Below are 17342 nucleotides of genomic sequence, written 5' to 3'. Positions count from 1 at the left end.
AATTAATAAAAACAGTGCCATTGTTAGAGCTTGTGAGTGAAAATTTGTGATGGAGGACGCGTGCATATTTTATCAGAAGGCCGTTCGATTGTGGCAGCAAAGCATAACAAGTGACGTCTGTGACAGATGACATCATCGGACATGCAATACAGCTAGGTGTTTATGCAAACTATGTTGAATATAATGACCGCTAAGATTTTTGACAGTCATTGTTTTCCATTAATAAGCTTGAAAGTAAAATAACAGTTACATCGATAAAATGGTTATAATAAGCACTTTTTTAATTTAGTTTTTGTCAGCGGAAACCTAGATTTTAACCTCAACATTAAAAAAAAAATTAAATCTACCTATTCTCATTTGGTGACACATCAAACATGTATTTAACAACCAGATAAAGTTAATAAAACCTGGCATAGGTGCGGGTGATAGACAATGGCTTCACTTGATTATGAATGACGGGGTCGGAGTAAAACAGCTTGCGCTTAAAGCGTTAACGATGCTTATCAAATTAGGAACTGTAAGATAACGTTAAAGTTTCAATGAAATAAAATTATATCCGCATCTATGTTACACTTAATTAGTTAAGTATTGTTTTCGTATTATCTATTTGTTGACCATCATACGGACACGAAACTATAGTTGATCTAAAGATATATGGTTTCTTAGTGAATATTATATACTAAAATTTTATTTAGAGAGCAATCTATAAGATATAAAAGTAATGTCCGCACCTATATACACTGGTCAATTTAATTTAATCATACCCCGACGTCGACCATTATATAATATAGTAGTAATTGTAGTTGTAGTAGTAGTAGTAAAAGTAGTAGTTGTAGTAGTGGTAATAGTAGTAGGAATAGTAGTAGTAGTAATTGTAGGAGTAGTAGTAGAAGTAGTAGTAGTAGTAGTAGTAGTAGTAGTAGTAGTAGTAGAAGTAGTAGTATTAGTAGTAGTATTAGTAGTAGAAGTTGTAGTAGTAGAAGTAGTAGTAGTAGTAGAAGTAGTAGTAGTAGTAGTAGTAGTAGTAGTAGTAGTAGTAGTAGTAGTAGTAGTAGTAGTAGTAGTAGTAGTAGTAGTAGTAGTAGTAGTAGTAGTAGAAGTAGTAATAGTAGTAGTAGTAGAAGTAGTAGTAGTAGAGGTAGTAGTAGTAGTAGTAGTAGTAGTAGTAGTAGTAGTAGTAGTAGTAGTAGTAGTAGTAGTAATAGTAGTAGTAGTAGTAGTAGTAGTAGTAATAGTAGTTGTAGTAGTAGAAGTAGTAGTAGTAGTAGTAGTAGTAGTAGTAGTAGTAGTAGTAGTAGTAGTAGTAGTAGTAGTAGTAGTAGTAGTAGTAGTAGTAGTTGTAGAAGAAGTAGTAGTAGTAGTGGCCTCCAAAGTTGACAAAGCAAATGTTGACGCCGCACAACGCATGATGCACGACGAACAAAAGGCGATCACAAAAACTCACCATGAGCACATATTGCTGAGGTGAGCTTAAAACAGACTGACGAACACTTTATAATCAGGCCGTTAAATACATAACGGTTCAGGAACAACAAGCACAAACTATCAGGCCCAATAGTTTTAATGTGATGCAAAATATTCATAATGGAAACAAAACCAAGGAAAACCCACAAAATAGTAAATTTATATTTTAATATGCATTTACCAAACATAACTGTTTGTTTCGGGGTATTTTTTATCTGATTTTTACTTTCATATCTTTCTTACATGTTTAAGCTTTCAGATGAGGTTCACATTCGCTTCATCATGACACTTGAGCAGTAAGTTCAACGTCATAAAGAAGTGTACATCAAGAAGTATGCCATGATTTTGTGAACCTTAGGCTCTTTACCCCCTCCATTGGATGTGCTTTCTGCCTTTCTCTGTTTCTAAACAGCGTTTTCTTCTAGAAATGAAAGAAAGTTAATTATATTTACAACAATGTTTAATCAAATTATATTTTAACACATCATAGCATGGCTAAAAATACTTTGTATGAGTGCTTCTAACCTTATAAACGAGCTTGCAAGTAAAGGCATTATAAGCCGTGTTTACAAAGGCGAAAAAAACTACCAAAGAAATATACAACAATGTTTTTGATGTTTTACTTCAAACACGTCATGTTATATGTAACAGAAATTTTCAAAATAAAGAATTCTTACATTCCAGAACATTATTATCAAACAATTGTTGATTAGTTTGACATTAAAAGGGCATTTTCACGTTTGGGTAAATTGACAAAATTGAAAAAAGTTGTGTCAGATTCGCAAATTTTCGTTGTAGTAATGATATGTGTGAGGAAACGGTAATACTGAACATTTACCATGCTCCAAAATAGCCATTATATGCATCTTTTGACGATTTAAAAACCCGAAAATTATAAAGCGTTGCAACGCGAAATGAATTAATAATTTCGAGAGTTCTGTTGTTGTCGTTATATTTTGCGAACTACGAGGATTGCTTATATAAAGTATAAAATACCTTTGGCTTCGTTTACGGAAGGATGGCCGAGTGGTCTAAATGGTAGACTTTTTATTCCAGGACTCCAGGGGTCAGTGGTTTGAGCCCTTTTGAGGGTTACCTTTTTTATCTTTATTTATTTTTTTCTTGATTTTTTGACTGGACCTTTTTATATCCAATGTTTACATTAATCAATATAAAGCATGACAATCTTCAAAGCATGCCAAAATCTATGAAAAGGCCCCTTAAATGAAAAACTAGTTCAGCAAAGTACTTGTATAAACATTATAAAAAGCAAGTGACAGTCACTCATCTACCTGCATCTTTGGAGCCATTTCTCCTCGCGTAAGCTGCAGCCATGCGCTCGATATTTTTCTTTCTTGCTGCTTCATGATCAACAATAGGTTTAGGATAATCTTCACCTGCAAGGCGTGATTTAAAAAAAAAACACATTATAGTTCTTTAAGTTACACAGCTAAACATTACCTGCACGGTGCCTGTCTTCCTTTGTCATTTTTTTTTTAACTTGAAAAGGATACGATCACTTTAAAAAGTAACTCTCAATACATTCGAGCATAGCTCTCGGAAAATCTGTCTAAATGCATGTGTGTTAAGTGTTTTTCAGCCTATTCTTAATGTTCAGAAGATACTCCCTTTACACAATAAATTCAACTAAAGCTGAAGTGTAGTCCCTGATTAGCCTGTTCGGACTACGCTGGCTAATCTGGGACGACACTTCAATTAAATGCAATATGTCCGATTTTCTCATAGACAAGTTCAAATGTTTGTAAATTAAATATTGACCTTTCTACGTATTAATTTAGTAACAATTTATTGTAACACTGCATTAGGCTCAGATTATGATGTAATCGCCTCCTAAATGCTACCGAAAACATCCTTATCCATTGTTCTCCGGAACAGCGGCAGCCGACGATTTCACCGGTTTTTAACAACCTTGGCGCCGGCTACTTAAAAAAAAAAAAACAAATCAAAACAGCGCAAAAACGCCCGTTTCGTGTCAAGTCGCTGGCTACTTTGACAATATTACCGGCTACTCAAATTTGTGTGGAGAACACTGCTTATCAGTGATTGCCCAAACAAAGACACAGTTACAAATCCTCCATTGGACACACTTCGATTGGCTCACTGGAATGGACTGGATTGAGAAATCAATAAAGAATAAGAGCTGAAATGACAGGAATAGCAAGACTCGAGAAAACCATCAGGTTATGTGATAAAGGCAAAATAATCAAACTATGTCCTATGATGATCAGTGATGTCTTTGCCTCTGATCAATATTAGAGTAGAATGGGCATGTAGCAGTCATTTAAAACAACTCTGTTTTGTACCAATTACTTGCCTATGATGCATCCGAATTTTTCCTGCACATCGATAGGGGCAGTCCATGGCTCATAGATGTACTTTTCTGGGAACTCCTTTAGAATCGGGACATACTTCCTACATGATAATGAATAAATAAATTGCAGTGAAATGGGTGGTACAGTTATGATGTAATACTCATTTAAGTACCGATTTCAAACAGTTTAATATAATAGTTTTATATTGGCAATCTTTTTTAAATTTAGGAATGTAATGAAAGGTGGTTTATGCTGTTTTACTTCCACATTGAGGTTGACATTGTTTGCACGGATACATAAATATTGTTTTACATGATTACAACATTGTCAGATAACAGAATAATCAAGCAGATATGACTTGATTTACTTTATCAACCAAATTCAATACCATTCTGCGTGCACACACTGAGTATCACTTTCAAAAAATGATAAAAAAACGTTTTCAAAAATAATTTAATATTTTTAAATCCAATTTATTTTTCTATATTAACCCATTGATGACTCAAATGACATTTTATGGTCTTAATAGCAATCAAGAGGTCAGGGATTCAATCACCCCTGCTATAATTGTGTTCTCCAAAAGGCAAAAAAATTATTAACACAAAAGACTCAAATAAAACATTTTTCTCCTTATCAGCTTTTGGAGTTTCATTATTCCTTGAATAAGCTTTTTAATGAAATAAAGACTAAACAAATGGTACAATTTATATTATATATTATTCATAACACATAAAAAACCATCTACGAATAGGATCATTAGCAACTTATCAATCTTAGTTTACCTAATGAAGTCCCCTTGCTTATCAGTGCTCTTCCCGAAATCAACAGGATTGTACACGCTGGAGTTTTGTTGGAAGAGGGCACTTCCTGACGCTAACAGCCAGTTGGCGGCATTCAGGCTATAATCTGCATCTGAATTTCAACAATAATGCGTGTGCGTTAAGTCTGGTTTCATCGGATTTGATGAGTGCAGTTCACACAGGTTAATCAGCGAAAACATTTTCTGCCTAAACTGGATTTTTGCTATTTAGACTTCCTTTCAACAAAAATACCATAAAAGCGGACGGAATATCGTCCCTGATAAGCACGTGCTGACAGCACAGGTCTTTATGAGACGACACTTAACATTAAACCCTGTTTTCCCAGAGCAAGGCTCATGTATATTTGCTTCCTTTCTTAAGAAGATATTTTTGTACACATTTTAAGGAGTTGCTTCTTACCCCAAGGACATTGTAGTTAAAATTGTGTCTGGTTTTTTTTGTTACTAGATATGAACATGTAAACATCTATATAAATATTAGCACATCTTTGTTTGGTTTACAATACGATAATGTGTTCTTGTACATAGTAAACATTAATTTAATAGATTAACAGGTACAAAATTAAATAAAAAACCCTATTGAAATGCATATTTAAAGGGTTATTGACAAAGACACCAACACAAATATCTCTTTAAGTGATAGATGGTCAGTGATGATGCAATGTGTCAATCTATGGATCAATTTTGTGAAACTAAATATTACTTAAGGTGCAATACCTCCCAGAAAATTCACTCGAGGGCAACTTCATGACAATGTGGGTATATCCACCCCGAAGGGTTTCGGCATGTAAAAGTTGACAAAAATCAGATCATATATAGGATATTTGTCGGATTCGGTGGAATATTGATTTTATTTCACGAGTGATCATAGAAAACAATATTTTCACGTTTGGCGCAGCCACGAGTGAAAATATATATTTTCTATGATCTCGAGTGAAATAAAATCGATATTCCATCCAATCCAACAAATTTTCTTTTTATTTTATGCTTTTTTCACCGTTTATTTACATTGTAAATGAGTTAAACTGGATACTTTCGTTGGATTTATGACGTCATTTCGTTGAAAAATGACGTCATTTCACAATAAAACAGTGACAAGTATCGATATTTTTTACTGTTATTTTTCACTGTTTAAAACAGTGGAATACCAGTTTTATTTCACTGATATTACTCTATAAACCACCGGAAAGCATAAAATAAAAGTTGTTTTGCTCTGACAAAGAAAACTAACATAAGTCAGAAAATGTCTTATTGTTAAGCCAATGTAAATAAATTCCTAAAACAATGAATTGATTGATATAACATCAAATATATGTAAATTAATACAACCTGGTGGGGATGCTTTGTAAAATGGTGATGATTAGATTCTAGATTAAACTCGGAAAGAAATAATTTTGTAAAAAGTAATTTCTATCTGCACAATAGAGTGGCATGATCTGACAGTATGTACATGCCCACTGTAAAAGGAAATATCACAAATATCAATCAAATTCAGATCATCAGCTTTTGATTAAGGTACTTCCTTAGGTGATATATATTAATATATATTAAGAAAATATTAATACTCAAGAGAAAGAAGAATTAGACCAGAAACACCTGAAAAGGATGAGCATGTCCAACCCTAAGATATGGCGGACATCACGTTTAATCCAATTCACATAATTACCGATTGAGATCTAGCATGGAAATGAAAAGGCGGAAGGCTTCAATGGCAGATCGACGGACAGACATGAAAACACAAACGAAAAGCAGAAAAAATGTATAAATAATATGTTTCACACCCATACAATGTAATTCTATTTAAGTCAGAATTCAGACAGCAAACATAGTAACGAGTATGCCCCCCCTTTTAGGGGACATAAACTACACCAATATGCTTAAAAACGTTTGTAAAATTAAACAATGAGTTAAGTAACAAGTAGAGCTAAAGGGCTCTCTCAGAAAATCTATTCTCAAAATTGTTCATTTTCCAATACCTAGCAGATACTCCTCAAACACTTTCTGCCCCTCCTCCCAGCTTATCCAGAGGTCACCGCGGGTGAGGAACCACGCTACGGCATGGCGATCCAGGTGGTGGATCCAGCCCTCGTCCTTTAGCTGCGTCATGATTGCATCAATGAATGGGTAGCCAGTGCGACCCTTGGGTAAAATATATTCGTTATAAATCATTAACTTTCTTCAATATTTGGCAACAGCCTCAGCAATTGCAGGTGAAAAAGTCAGATTATAACACTATCATTTTTAAACATGATATTTGTAGATGGTCAATGTTTTTGTTACAAATTAAACAATCCAGTTCACTTTTATAAACTGCTTTATAATATAAACTGCTTTATAATAGACCACACAATTAGTTACATTTACATTGGGAATCTGCCAGTAAATATGTCAGAAGGGAAAGAGTGAAAAAGCTGGGTGCTGTGCTTGCGTTTTTAGATTCCCCTTCCTGTCCCTCTAGGCTGACTCCTGCCTGACCTATGCTTTCTGAACATCAACGCAATTACTTCAATATTTTAGACATGTTTCATGAAACTCCTTCCATTGGTATAAGAGATATGGAGCGGACGTGTTATATAGTTGCACAACTTGTTCGTTTTTGACATTTAGCCTGTTTGACAAACACATGGCTTATACACTATCAGTACAGTTGTCTTTCTGACCTAAAACTTAAAGACTGGACAATTTATTAGTTGCTCAAACTATATAAATCGAAGTATGACCTTGACAAGAATACTTGGCACGTTTTCTTTACATTTGTTCAATGACCTTAGCATTTTAGCTACATTTTCAGGAAATCGGCCAAAGAGTATAAAAAGAAATGGAGCAGTCACAAACATGGAGACTCAAAATCACGGGTCTTTAAAATGTCTTTATCTGTATATTGGAGCTTGAAGCTTTTGCAAATTGAGATTATCTGAACTTTCAAGTATTACAAAGAACAAAGATAACGAAGATTTGCAAATTGAGATTATCTAAACTTTCAAGTATTACAAAGAAATTTTATAGAAAGAAAATGATAAAGATGGGAACAAGACATGTGGTAACCTAACAATTGAATACATAGGACAACCAATAAGATGTTTTAAACAATGAATAAAGTAGTTTTTGTTTAAATTTGCCCAACTCACTGTTTTCCATGCGGTCAAAAGCTCATCATTGGTATCCCAGTCTACCTGGATACAGACTGGGTTGCCAACCATCTTGTTGAAGTTTGGTGTTCCCGCAGCGACTGTGTAGAAGAACTCTCGCCATAGCAACTCGCCATGGGACACTGGTGACTGAGAGTGATTCTAGAAGAGAACATTGCATATACACCAGATTGTTATTTTAGAACCCATTTAATTCAAATTTAAACCTTGCAACAAAAGAACAACACAAAACAAAGAAATATGTTTCTCTCCTCAAAAATAAGACTTGAAAACATCTCATAACTGTTAGACCAAAAAAAATGTGTCCCACCAAACGATTCCTGTTTATTGAAAATGTTCAAAAATTTCAACATTTTCAAATAGAAGCAACACCAACTAGTTTTTAACACAAGACAAACGCTCACCAGAGTTCAGGGTACTAATATTGGAAAACGTTACCTGGTAACCATATTTGAATTGTGCCAGGAAAATGTCAAGATAAAAAATCTGACCAAAATTCATTAGGCTTGAGCCATAATTGTGGCCACCTCATCACTTAGCTTGTGCCGGCATGTGACCCAGATTTAAACGCTGCATAGCCATATTAAAGATAAAAATTCTAACAAAGTTTAATCAAGATTGAGTCATACATGTTACCTCTAGAAATGTAACAAGGTTTTTCAGAGATTTGATTGGATGACCTATTTTTTGGATGCCCCTTACCTCGACTTAAACTAATCTTAGACATTGTCAAGATGTTTAGTGGTAACACAGTTGTTTTTAATATTTGACTTGCTTTACTAGTTTTTGGGTGCACATAACCCTGAATCAAAATTGGCTTAGATATTTTAAAGAATATCATTCTAAATAAGTTATTTCAAGATTGAGTAATCAACGTTGCCTCTCCAGTGCTGCCAAAATAAACATTCTGCCCGAGTTTCATCAAGAATTAGTAATAAATGAGGTGTCTTAAATTGTACAAAAAGGTTTTATATTTTACAATGCACATTATGACACATTTTTATGATGAACATGACACAGTTTCGAACTGGGTTTTAATATTTTAAGGATAACATTTTGCTTCAGTTCCATAAAGGTTGAATTTTAATCGTTGCTAGTGAAACAAGCTTAAAGTTTAAAACCCATAGTGCATAACATTTAGTACCATTCAAGATCTGCCTTAACCTCTCTAACATGACTGAAGCTGAAGGCATAGCACAAGTATTTTTTATATACCTTGCACTTGTAAATTTCAGCCAACCGATTGTAAAACAGTCTAGGTGACAAACAACCGAACTTCAGGTATGGGCTCAGGACAGAAGTGCTGGGCTCCAAGCTGTTAGGATCTGTCTCGGGTTTCTCAAATGCGCACACCCGAGCCTGCAATTGGTAAACATGCCCCGAATAAAGACATTGTATATAAACTTTCGTTACATTCTCATACATATAGGAGGCACAACATCAACACTTAACAATTTCAATTGCTCATGCAACCATATTGACTACTATGACATACAACTTTCTCTGAGATTTAGGACTAACGCCTGTATTAAGGATACGGACACAGGTTTGCTCTACAGTATATAATAGGGGCTTTGGTCTTTATTAATACACTCCGTCTCTTGATATAACTAGTTTATCATCAATGATGATTAATACTTAACGAATGTGGGAACTTTTCGGTTTAAAGGTTCAATATTAGTTAATTTGGAACCCAAAAAGGGTATTTAGTACATCTGACTATTTCGCGGATACTGCCAGTTGAGATCTATAACCTGTTAAGATGTAGTAAATATTAATAAAACATATATTGGTAGCAATACTAAATAAGAGAACAATATTAGGGGCGGGGGTAATTTTATTCAAATATATAATGTGGATACTTATTTAGTAAATGTATATATTTTTTGACATCCCTACTTCAAACACAACAAACCAACTGACAAACATGTACAGCATTTGTCAAAGGGTTTGCGGTAATTCTGTAGGATTATGCATCCACATCTACTTTGACCACTGCAAAATGTGAACCAAAGATCAGTGGTAATGTGGTGAAAAGCTCTAGAGTTCAATCAAGAAGAACCAGGGTGGATAATCAGAAATGACGGAAACGCTTGAATCCTTAGATAACCAGCAAAAGATGTTTTGCCCAATAAGCAAGAACATTCTACACATATATAAATGTTTAATCTCAAAGCACATTAAAGAATCACAGGGTATCTTCACATTGAACAGGATAATATCCTGACTCCTTGTTATCAAATGTCAGGGGACAAAAATATTTCTTAACTGCACTCGTTGAGGACGAGTGCATTAAATTCACTCGTCCTGCAAACACATGCATTCGTCCTTCAAATATGTGTGAAATAAAGATTGCATAAGGCTGATATGACTAATAAAGTTTCCTTTATCACTGCAGCGCTAAAATGCTTCTTACTCAGTCATTCATGCCAGCTGATCACCAGCTAAAACAGTACACCAAAATTCACGTTTACACCAAAACCCCAATATTTACTCTGGACACAGTCTCGCATAACAACACGCACCTGCTGTATGAAATTTACAATTACAATTTCAGGTTCATTCGCGTTCAACTTTCGAAATAGATATGCTTTAAGAAAATGATTTTATTCAATGAAAAAGAGTCTTACTGGTCAGAAAATACATATTTTAACATCAGCTTTTTTTTCACTCGTCCTGTAGGACTAGAGGTTTTGGGAATTTCACTCGTCTTTTCAAGGTTTTACTCGTCAATACGAGCGGACGAGTGGAATTTTTGTCCCCTGAATACCATCCCTACCACTTGCTGTCTATTTAGAAAAACAAAAAAGGAAAATGTTTAGATCTGGAAATATCTTAAAATTTACATTCTAAAGTCAAGATTGACAGCAAGGTCCAGAAATTACAGACACATATTGGTCAATATATTTCTTTTATATGGAATAACAAAGGAAATGTGTTCAAGCTTTTCTTTTCGCTATATTTTAAAAGAAAGTTATAATAAAGACAAGCTTTCATTAAACCCTTACTGGTTTCTTCAAAATGTAATCTATTCTTCGAAGAGCCTCTGTTTCACCACCGGGGTAAAGACATGGCCCACAATCCTCCTCTCGCTTCCCAAGGTCTTCTAATGAAGGAACGTCATAGCCTTCCTCATCATCAGTACCGTCTGGGGATCTGCATTCTTTCGTATTTTAAATAAACAGGTGTAGAAATCCATAGTGTTTTTTCGTTTTAAGTAGTTTTCTGATTCAATAAAAAAATAAAAATGTAATTTATTATTGAATATTACAGATACTTATTTAAAACAACAGTGTTGTTTCACTTTGATCAACCTCAAGTCTAGATGCGTCTTCTTTCTTGAACTAGACTCTTTAACATGGACATCGCTCATTGATTAGAATAAACCTGCGCCATTGACTTATGGTCTAGTTGAAACGTTCATTGCGGATTTTTAGCAGTAACCAAAAACAAAAATATCATTGGATTCATTAATAGAGCTAGTAACATTTATTGACTTTATGTTTAAGGCATATATATGTCTCAGTCTAGCAAACATCTAATCCTTAGACTATATAATGTATAGCACTACACGTGTAGTAAGCACATTGCTTTTTTAGATCGGTACATATTTCAACCTATAGTATATAAGTACAAACAATATGGCAAAATAATTCAGTCAACGTATGTTCAATAGGATAATTAAAAGTTCATCGATATCTCACTTGCAAGCTGTTCCTTGTTTAAACTCACAGCCTTAGGTGGAGGGCCGAGCTGTGACAGAACAGTCTGAAAACGCTGGTATGTCAATGGTGGACTTCCACCATTTTTAGCTATTATCCTGAAAAAAAACATTCCTCTATAACACATCAAAAAGCACCACACGAACTAGAGACGGTAATATCGCATTATACTAGCACACAAATGTATGAAAATGGCCATCATGCCCCAAAAGCTAATGATCCAAGCTAAGTACTATATTGCATGCAAATGAATCACTTGTGACAGTTACATTAATTTGGGTATCTGAATTAGTCTTATGTATCTCTCTAAGTGTTAAGGAACACTTTCATTTTAAACACGGGTAAGTGTTATATGGTTAAAATTATAAAGACTTGGGTAATGCAGAACTGAACGGCAGTCACTTATTTATTAATTCTATGAAAAACAAAGGGCCCTGATGGCCACACTAAATTGACAAAGACTTAATCACTAACTTGATATTTTCAAGATAAACATTCTGACCCTGTTATCAAGATTCAGTCATAAATGTGATTTCTCGAGACATTTACTGTTTTTTCTAAGATTTGACCATCAAATGAGGCACATTGAAAACTGGCCGTGATACCGTCAACATAACCATCAAAATTGTTTCATATGTGTGGCTTCTAGTGATGTAACAAGTTGTTTTTAATAAAGTATTTTCAAAATCGGAAGATATCATTAGAACAAATGTTCAAATAAAATTTCATGAAGATTTAACTAAAAATTTGTCTTCCAGAGTGTCAAAACTGTTAGCTTTAGCCATTTACGAAACCCTACCCCTCCCTTCTATATTTTTCAAGTTAACGGAACCTTTTTCAAAGCATCGTATCCTATGAATGTTTTATGATGATTGGTATCAAAAGTGTAAACAATGTTTAAGTATAGCCGAACATGTGTACCCCCTCCCTCGTTAAAAGCCATCACTGGCAGCCATATTTAAAAATGACTGAAAGCATTGTGTTACTCTTCATAATCAAGTTTCATGAAGACTTCATTTAAAATATTATATCTTGATTATTGAAACCACTTTTCTTTAATTCGGCATAGTGAATGAGGCTTTTGCCTCACATAAAGATGGCCCATATGTGACGTTTGTAGCAATCTGGGGTATTGTTGCGCAAATGACGTTGCTGAGAAAAACCTGATTTTAAAATGTCACTAAGATAAGGGCAGATAATACACTTTTTAAGCTTCGATTCCAATGAAACAAACGATTTTACTCCTTCTAATAATTCATATAAGACAACCAACAAGTGAACACCCAATAGTTTTACAAAGAAATTTGATTATATATTATATCATTGAAACATATTCTCGCAAATGTTTTTGACAATTGGACAAAAAATAATACTTCTAGAGTGTTAACAATGTTTTACGATAGCTTGCCCTTGGCGGTCGTGTTTTTCAGCAGATCAGACACAACTTTAAACTTAGCCAAGTTATACAAATAATACATGAAGGCAACACATACATGTACAATATGACTTCTAGAGGCTTTACAACCTTTTTTCAAATAAGGTTAAATTTTAAAATTCCCGATTGCCGTTTACATATCAAGAAAACAAATGACGGTTGGGCCCATTTGGTCCTAAAATCGTGTAATTGGCAAGTACAGAAATGAAAGGGATAAGTTGTGTGTAACCACAATCACATTGCTGCACTTATTTCAGGTGAAATACTTTAAATTTTTGATTTTCTATCGTTTTCACCAGCAAAGATTATTTTTTAACTTAATGAGTTTCTGTCAATAAAACGAGTCCTTATAATAATAACTACACAAATATTAGAGATTAAACCTTGTGAATGCCTCAAATTTTCAAAGTTTGGCATAATGATGGCCTGAGTCAGTGTCAAACAAAGCACTACATCAGTCAGAGTCAGAGCATCAGTCAGGATCTCAGTTAACTGAACATGTCTCCAATGAAGAGTGTCAGTCCCAAATGAACACTGACACTGAACATTTATCCAAAAAGGCACCGTTAAGTACCATTTACAGTATAGTATCAAGCAACAAAAAATACCAAAAATTAATTTTTTTTAGATGTTATGATGCAATTGTTCTCTATTTTTTATTTTCCGGCAGATACAATTACTTTTCCTAAATGGGCTTAAAACGTGATATGACCTCCAATGATCCAGTTTCAAACTGGGTAAAGATATAATTTGAACAAATGCTCTAGCCAAGTTTTATCAATAGTTAACATTAATGTGTCCACTAAAGTGTTAACAAGTTAACTCTTGATGACACACAATAAGAACAAAGAACTGCGAATAACAGACAAAAAGAAATAACAAAAGCTTAACATGAACATGTTGTGCTCAGACGAGCTTTAACATGTCTATACAAAAATATTATTTATTCACATATTATGTTGAAGTTTAATTAAATCAATGAATATAACTTAACTATGAATATAAATAATAACAATGCTAACTGTTAACAAATACACTCCCAACTTACAGATCACTTGAAATGACTAGGAAAAGTACCTTTCTGTGTCATACAAAGTGTGTGACACACATTTCACAACCTCAACATGGAATTCTCTTGCTATTTTCTCTACATCCATGTCACGTTGGCGGGCGTATGGCTCAGTATCAACTTCAAATGTAAGTCTCGTTATACCCCACTTCTTAAAGATTCGGGGAAACACCTCTTTTGGACTTCCTTTCACTACATAGAGCCTACAGGAAATACGCAAAATATGTCACAATGTACAATACGTCAGAAAGCAAAAATAGCCATATCCCTGGTGCGCTAACCTGGTATCCAAAGGAAACTTAACTACTAATGTCTGTTGTAAAGTATGTGTAATAAACATGACTACTGACTTTTTTATACCGCTTGACACATATTGTTTGTGAGTCAAGACTTGATTGGAATATCAATAAAGTCTCAACCAACACAAATTCTGTGTAATAAGGGTCAAATGCAGTGACCAAGTTTTTAAAAATAAAGCAAAGAAGTTGCCTCTTATTGAACCGATTTAATTATAACTCAATAGAAATTATCTTAAGAAAGAAGCAACATCAACTGAGCTGTCACAGCGTGTGAACACCGCTTTTTCAACAGACCGAAATCATTTTCAGATAAGATATCATAAGTAAAAATGTTATGAACAAATATCGTAATGAAGACTGGGCCAAATATTGGACTTCTGACGATTTCAATTTGTTTCACTGTTGCATTAAAAAGAAGACTACACAATCCACTTACCACCATGTTTTTCAACCAACCAGGTCTTTTTCTGGTCACATTGGGAAAAATGCATTTGCAGCAGTGGGATTTCTTTCGTGAAAAGTCCACTGATTTGATAACACTAAATCAAAATTACTCCTTATAATCATTCGAACTCAAAGAACAACATCATACAAATCGAAGGCATAAACTCTGTTAGATTTGATTGAAATAAAATTGAGCTAAAATAGTCATGAGACACTCCTTTTTTCTTTAACAAAAATAAAGAACAGTTATTATTGGAGAAAAAGTTCATTTTCTCTTATAATTTCACTTTAGTAATGTGTCGGTTTACAAGACCCATAGCCTTGTTTTTTTAATTTAAATTTGGGTCCAGTATGGGGACCCATACCACATGGAAAAAGTATGTATATAATGAGACCTTAATATTCCCAATGGAATATTAATATGACTTTAATTTTCGAATACACTAATGTCCCAATTTTATCAAATTTTAAGTCGCAATGTGGCTCTTCACAAGGTTATAGACATTGTTAGAGAAACTACCTGGCCATCTGGAAGGTCATGATTTTCAAAGGATTGGAACCATTGTAAAACTCAGCCACACAGTTCAAAAAAAGAAAGTTTCATGATGAAGTAACAAAAAATGTAACTTCTATAATAATAATGTTCGCAAGGTTTCACAACAGCAATAAAAGGAAATATGTCCCTCTCACAGGAGGCTATGTTTTTCAACGGCTTGGAAACATTTTCGAACTCGGAAAAGACACTAGGGGGTAACAAAAAAGTCAACATGTACATTTTGTGCTCAGCTTAACAATTCTTATGATATTGTTTGATTTTTTTTCAATTTGATAAGCAGATGAACTAGTTTTTTAATCCACTTGACGAAAACTCAAAATAGAAAATGTTTGAAAGCCGTCAAATATTGCAAAGTGTGGTACAATGGCATGTCAAAGTCACTTTGTAAATGAGATCAAGTTCACACTTTGATTGATACACACGCGGTAATCATTTTGATAGACATCTTTGAAAATTTGTAAATTTTGAAGTCAACAGTTAGTCTACATCCACTGATAGTGCTTGAGTAATGTAAAATACTTTGCAATAAGAATTGTTTGAAACAATTGGTACTTAAATTGTCTTAGATATATCGGTATTCTGTGTTGGTTTGGTTTGGCTGGTAATGCAGTTTATTGCGTTTTATCTAATGACCAATAAGAAAAAAAAGTTATACTTGGATAAAAATATCTTCTACTGTTTATAATAATTCCTCTGACAAACATGTAGTCTGTTTGTCCGTCAACTTTAAAAAGATGAAGTTAAGAAAAATGTTAGGATACTTTATGGGAAAACTGACGTCGTAAGCAGGGCCATGGCGCCAAAACTAGCCCTTACATTTCAATGAGCAAGTTTGCTTATGGCTTGTATCGATTGCAAAATAAATTCAGCTTCCTGCATCACAAATTCTATATTCCATCACAACAGCACACTCGTTCATTTTAAAACGGACAATTCTGATCTTAAATTTTTACATATTTTATTGACACATACAGTTCAATTGAATTCATACAGCAATCAGCTTGTAAGGCAACAAACATTAGCATTACCTCGAGTTGTGCACTTTCAACTGATTATTCAAGTCTACCAGACTCTGAAGCAGAAATCTCCAGCGATTCACTCCCACTTTGGCAAACCTGGCAAACCACGGATCCAAAACAAACACAGGCCACACATGAGACGCATTTTCGCAGGCGGCATTCAATGCTGGATTGTCATGGAGTCGAAGTCCTTTGCGGAACCAATGCACGGAACGCTGGGTCATATTTTTTAAATTTGAAAATGACAAACAAACTTTGAAATGTTGAAAATATTGTTAGGTTATGTTAACTTATGGATAATATGAACACAATATTATCAACACACCTTTTTACCGTGTTGTTGTATAATATATGTCAACAAACCATTTTATTAAAAATCAAATGCCTTGAATACTATTCCATCATTGCATGTGCTGACTCAAAGGCGTTTTCGTCCTCAGTTTTTAGGCTGATGTGATTACAAAATAAATTGATGTGAGATTGGTTAGTCGTCACCATAAATGACTCATGTCGACTCCAATAGAACAAGACAAAATCAAAGAAAGAGTTATTTAGAGAAACGCATGTTTGTGGTTTCCCAACATGAATATGGATTTCGTCCGTTTTCTTGCAATGTGCTCACATGATATCTGCTCTTGAAAGTTCAAAAAAAAGTTTCTTTGTAAAATATAGCCCAATTAATACCAAATTTTATGTCCAGCTCATTCAAATGTTTAGTTGTTCAGTATAAATGCTGAGAAGATATCAGTGACTTCTGGAAAAATGATAAATGCCAATGAGTCAATGACATTTCTACATCCATAAGCCTCGTTCTGGGAATTTGGGGCCACGTGCAAGTGCATAAGGTGTCAACCCAGATAAGCATGTGAAATCAACCCCGGATAACCAGTGACAACACGTTTCACCGACGCGAGATTTTCGTTTAGAAGCGACCTCGTTTAAACCAAAAAAACTTTCAACAGTGGAAAGTGTCGTCAATGATGTGCCTGTGCGGACTGCATTGGATAATCTGGGATGACATTTTACGCACAT

The 17342-nt window shown here is 34.3% G+C and overlaps 1 protein-coding gene across 1 annotated transcript; it reads right to left on the bottom strand.

Moving 5' to 3' along the window:
• Positions 1 to 2748: 2748 nt before the first annotated feature.
• Positions 2749 to 16537, bottom strand: LOC127840486 (cryptochrome-2-like). The gene is made up of 10 exons (XM_052368935.1): positions 16320 to 16537; positions 14001 to 14195; positions 11471 to 11586; positions 10775 to 10929; positions 8982 to 9125; positions 7746 to 7907; positions 6594 to 6756; positions 4580 to 4709; positions 3800 to 3897; positions 2749 to 2861 (listed from the first exon to the last, which is right to left on the bottom strand). The coding sequence occupies exons 1-10, from the start codon at positions 16532 to 16534 to the stop codon at positions 2749 to 2751; spliced, it is 1491 nt and encodes a 496-aa protein (XP_052224895.1). The 5' UTR covers positions 16535 to 16537.
• Positions 16538 to 17342: the final 805 nt, after the last annotated feature.

Source organism: Dreissena polymorpha, chromosome 1 (assembly GCF_020536995.1).
Source record: "Dreissena polymorpha isolate Duluth1 chromosome 1, UMN_Dpol_1.0, whole genome shotgun sequence".
Lineage (NCBI taxonomy): Eukaryota > Metazoa > Mollusca > Bivalvia > Myida > Dreissenidae > Dreissena > Dreissena polymorpha.
The sequence above is the reverse complement of the archived record's forward strand: the minus strand, read 5'-3'. Positions and strand labels throughout refer to the sequence as shown.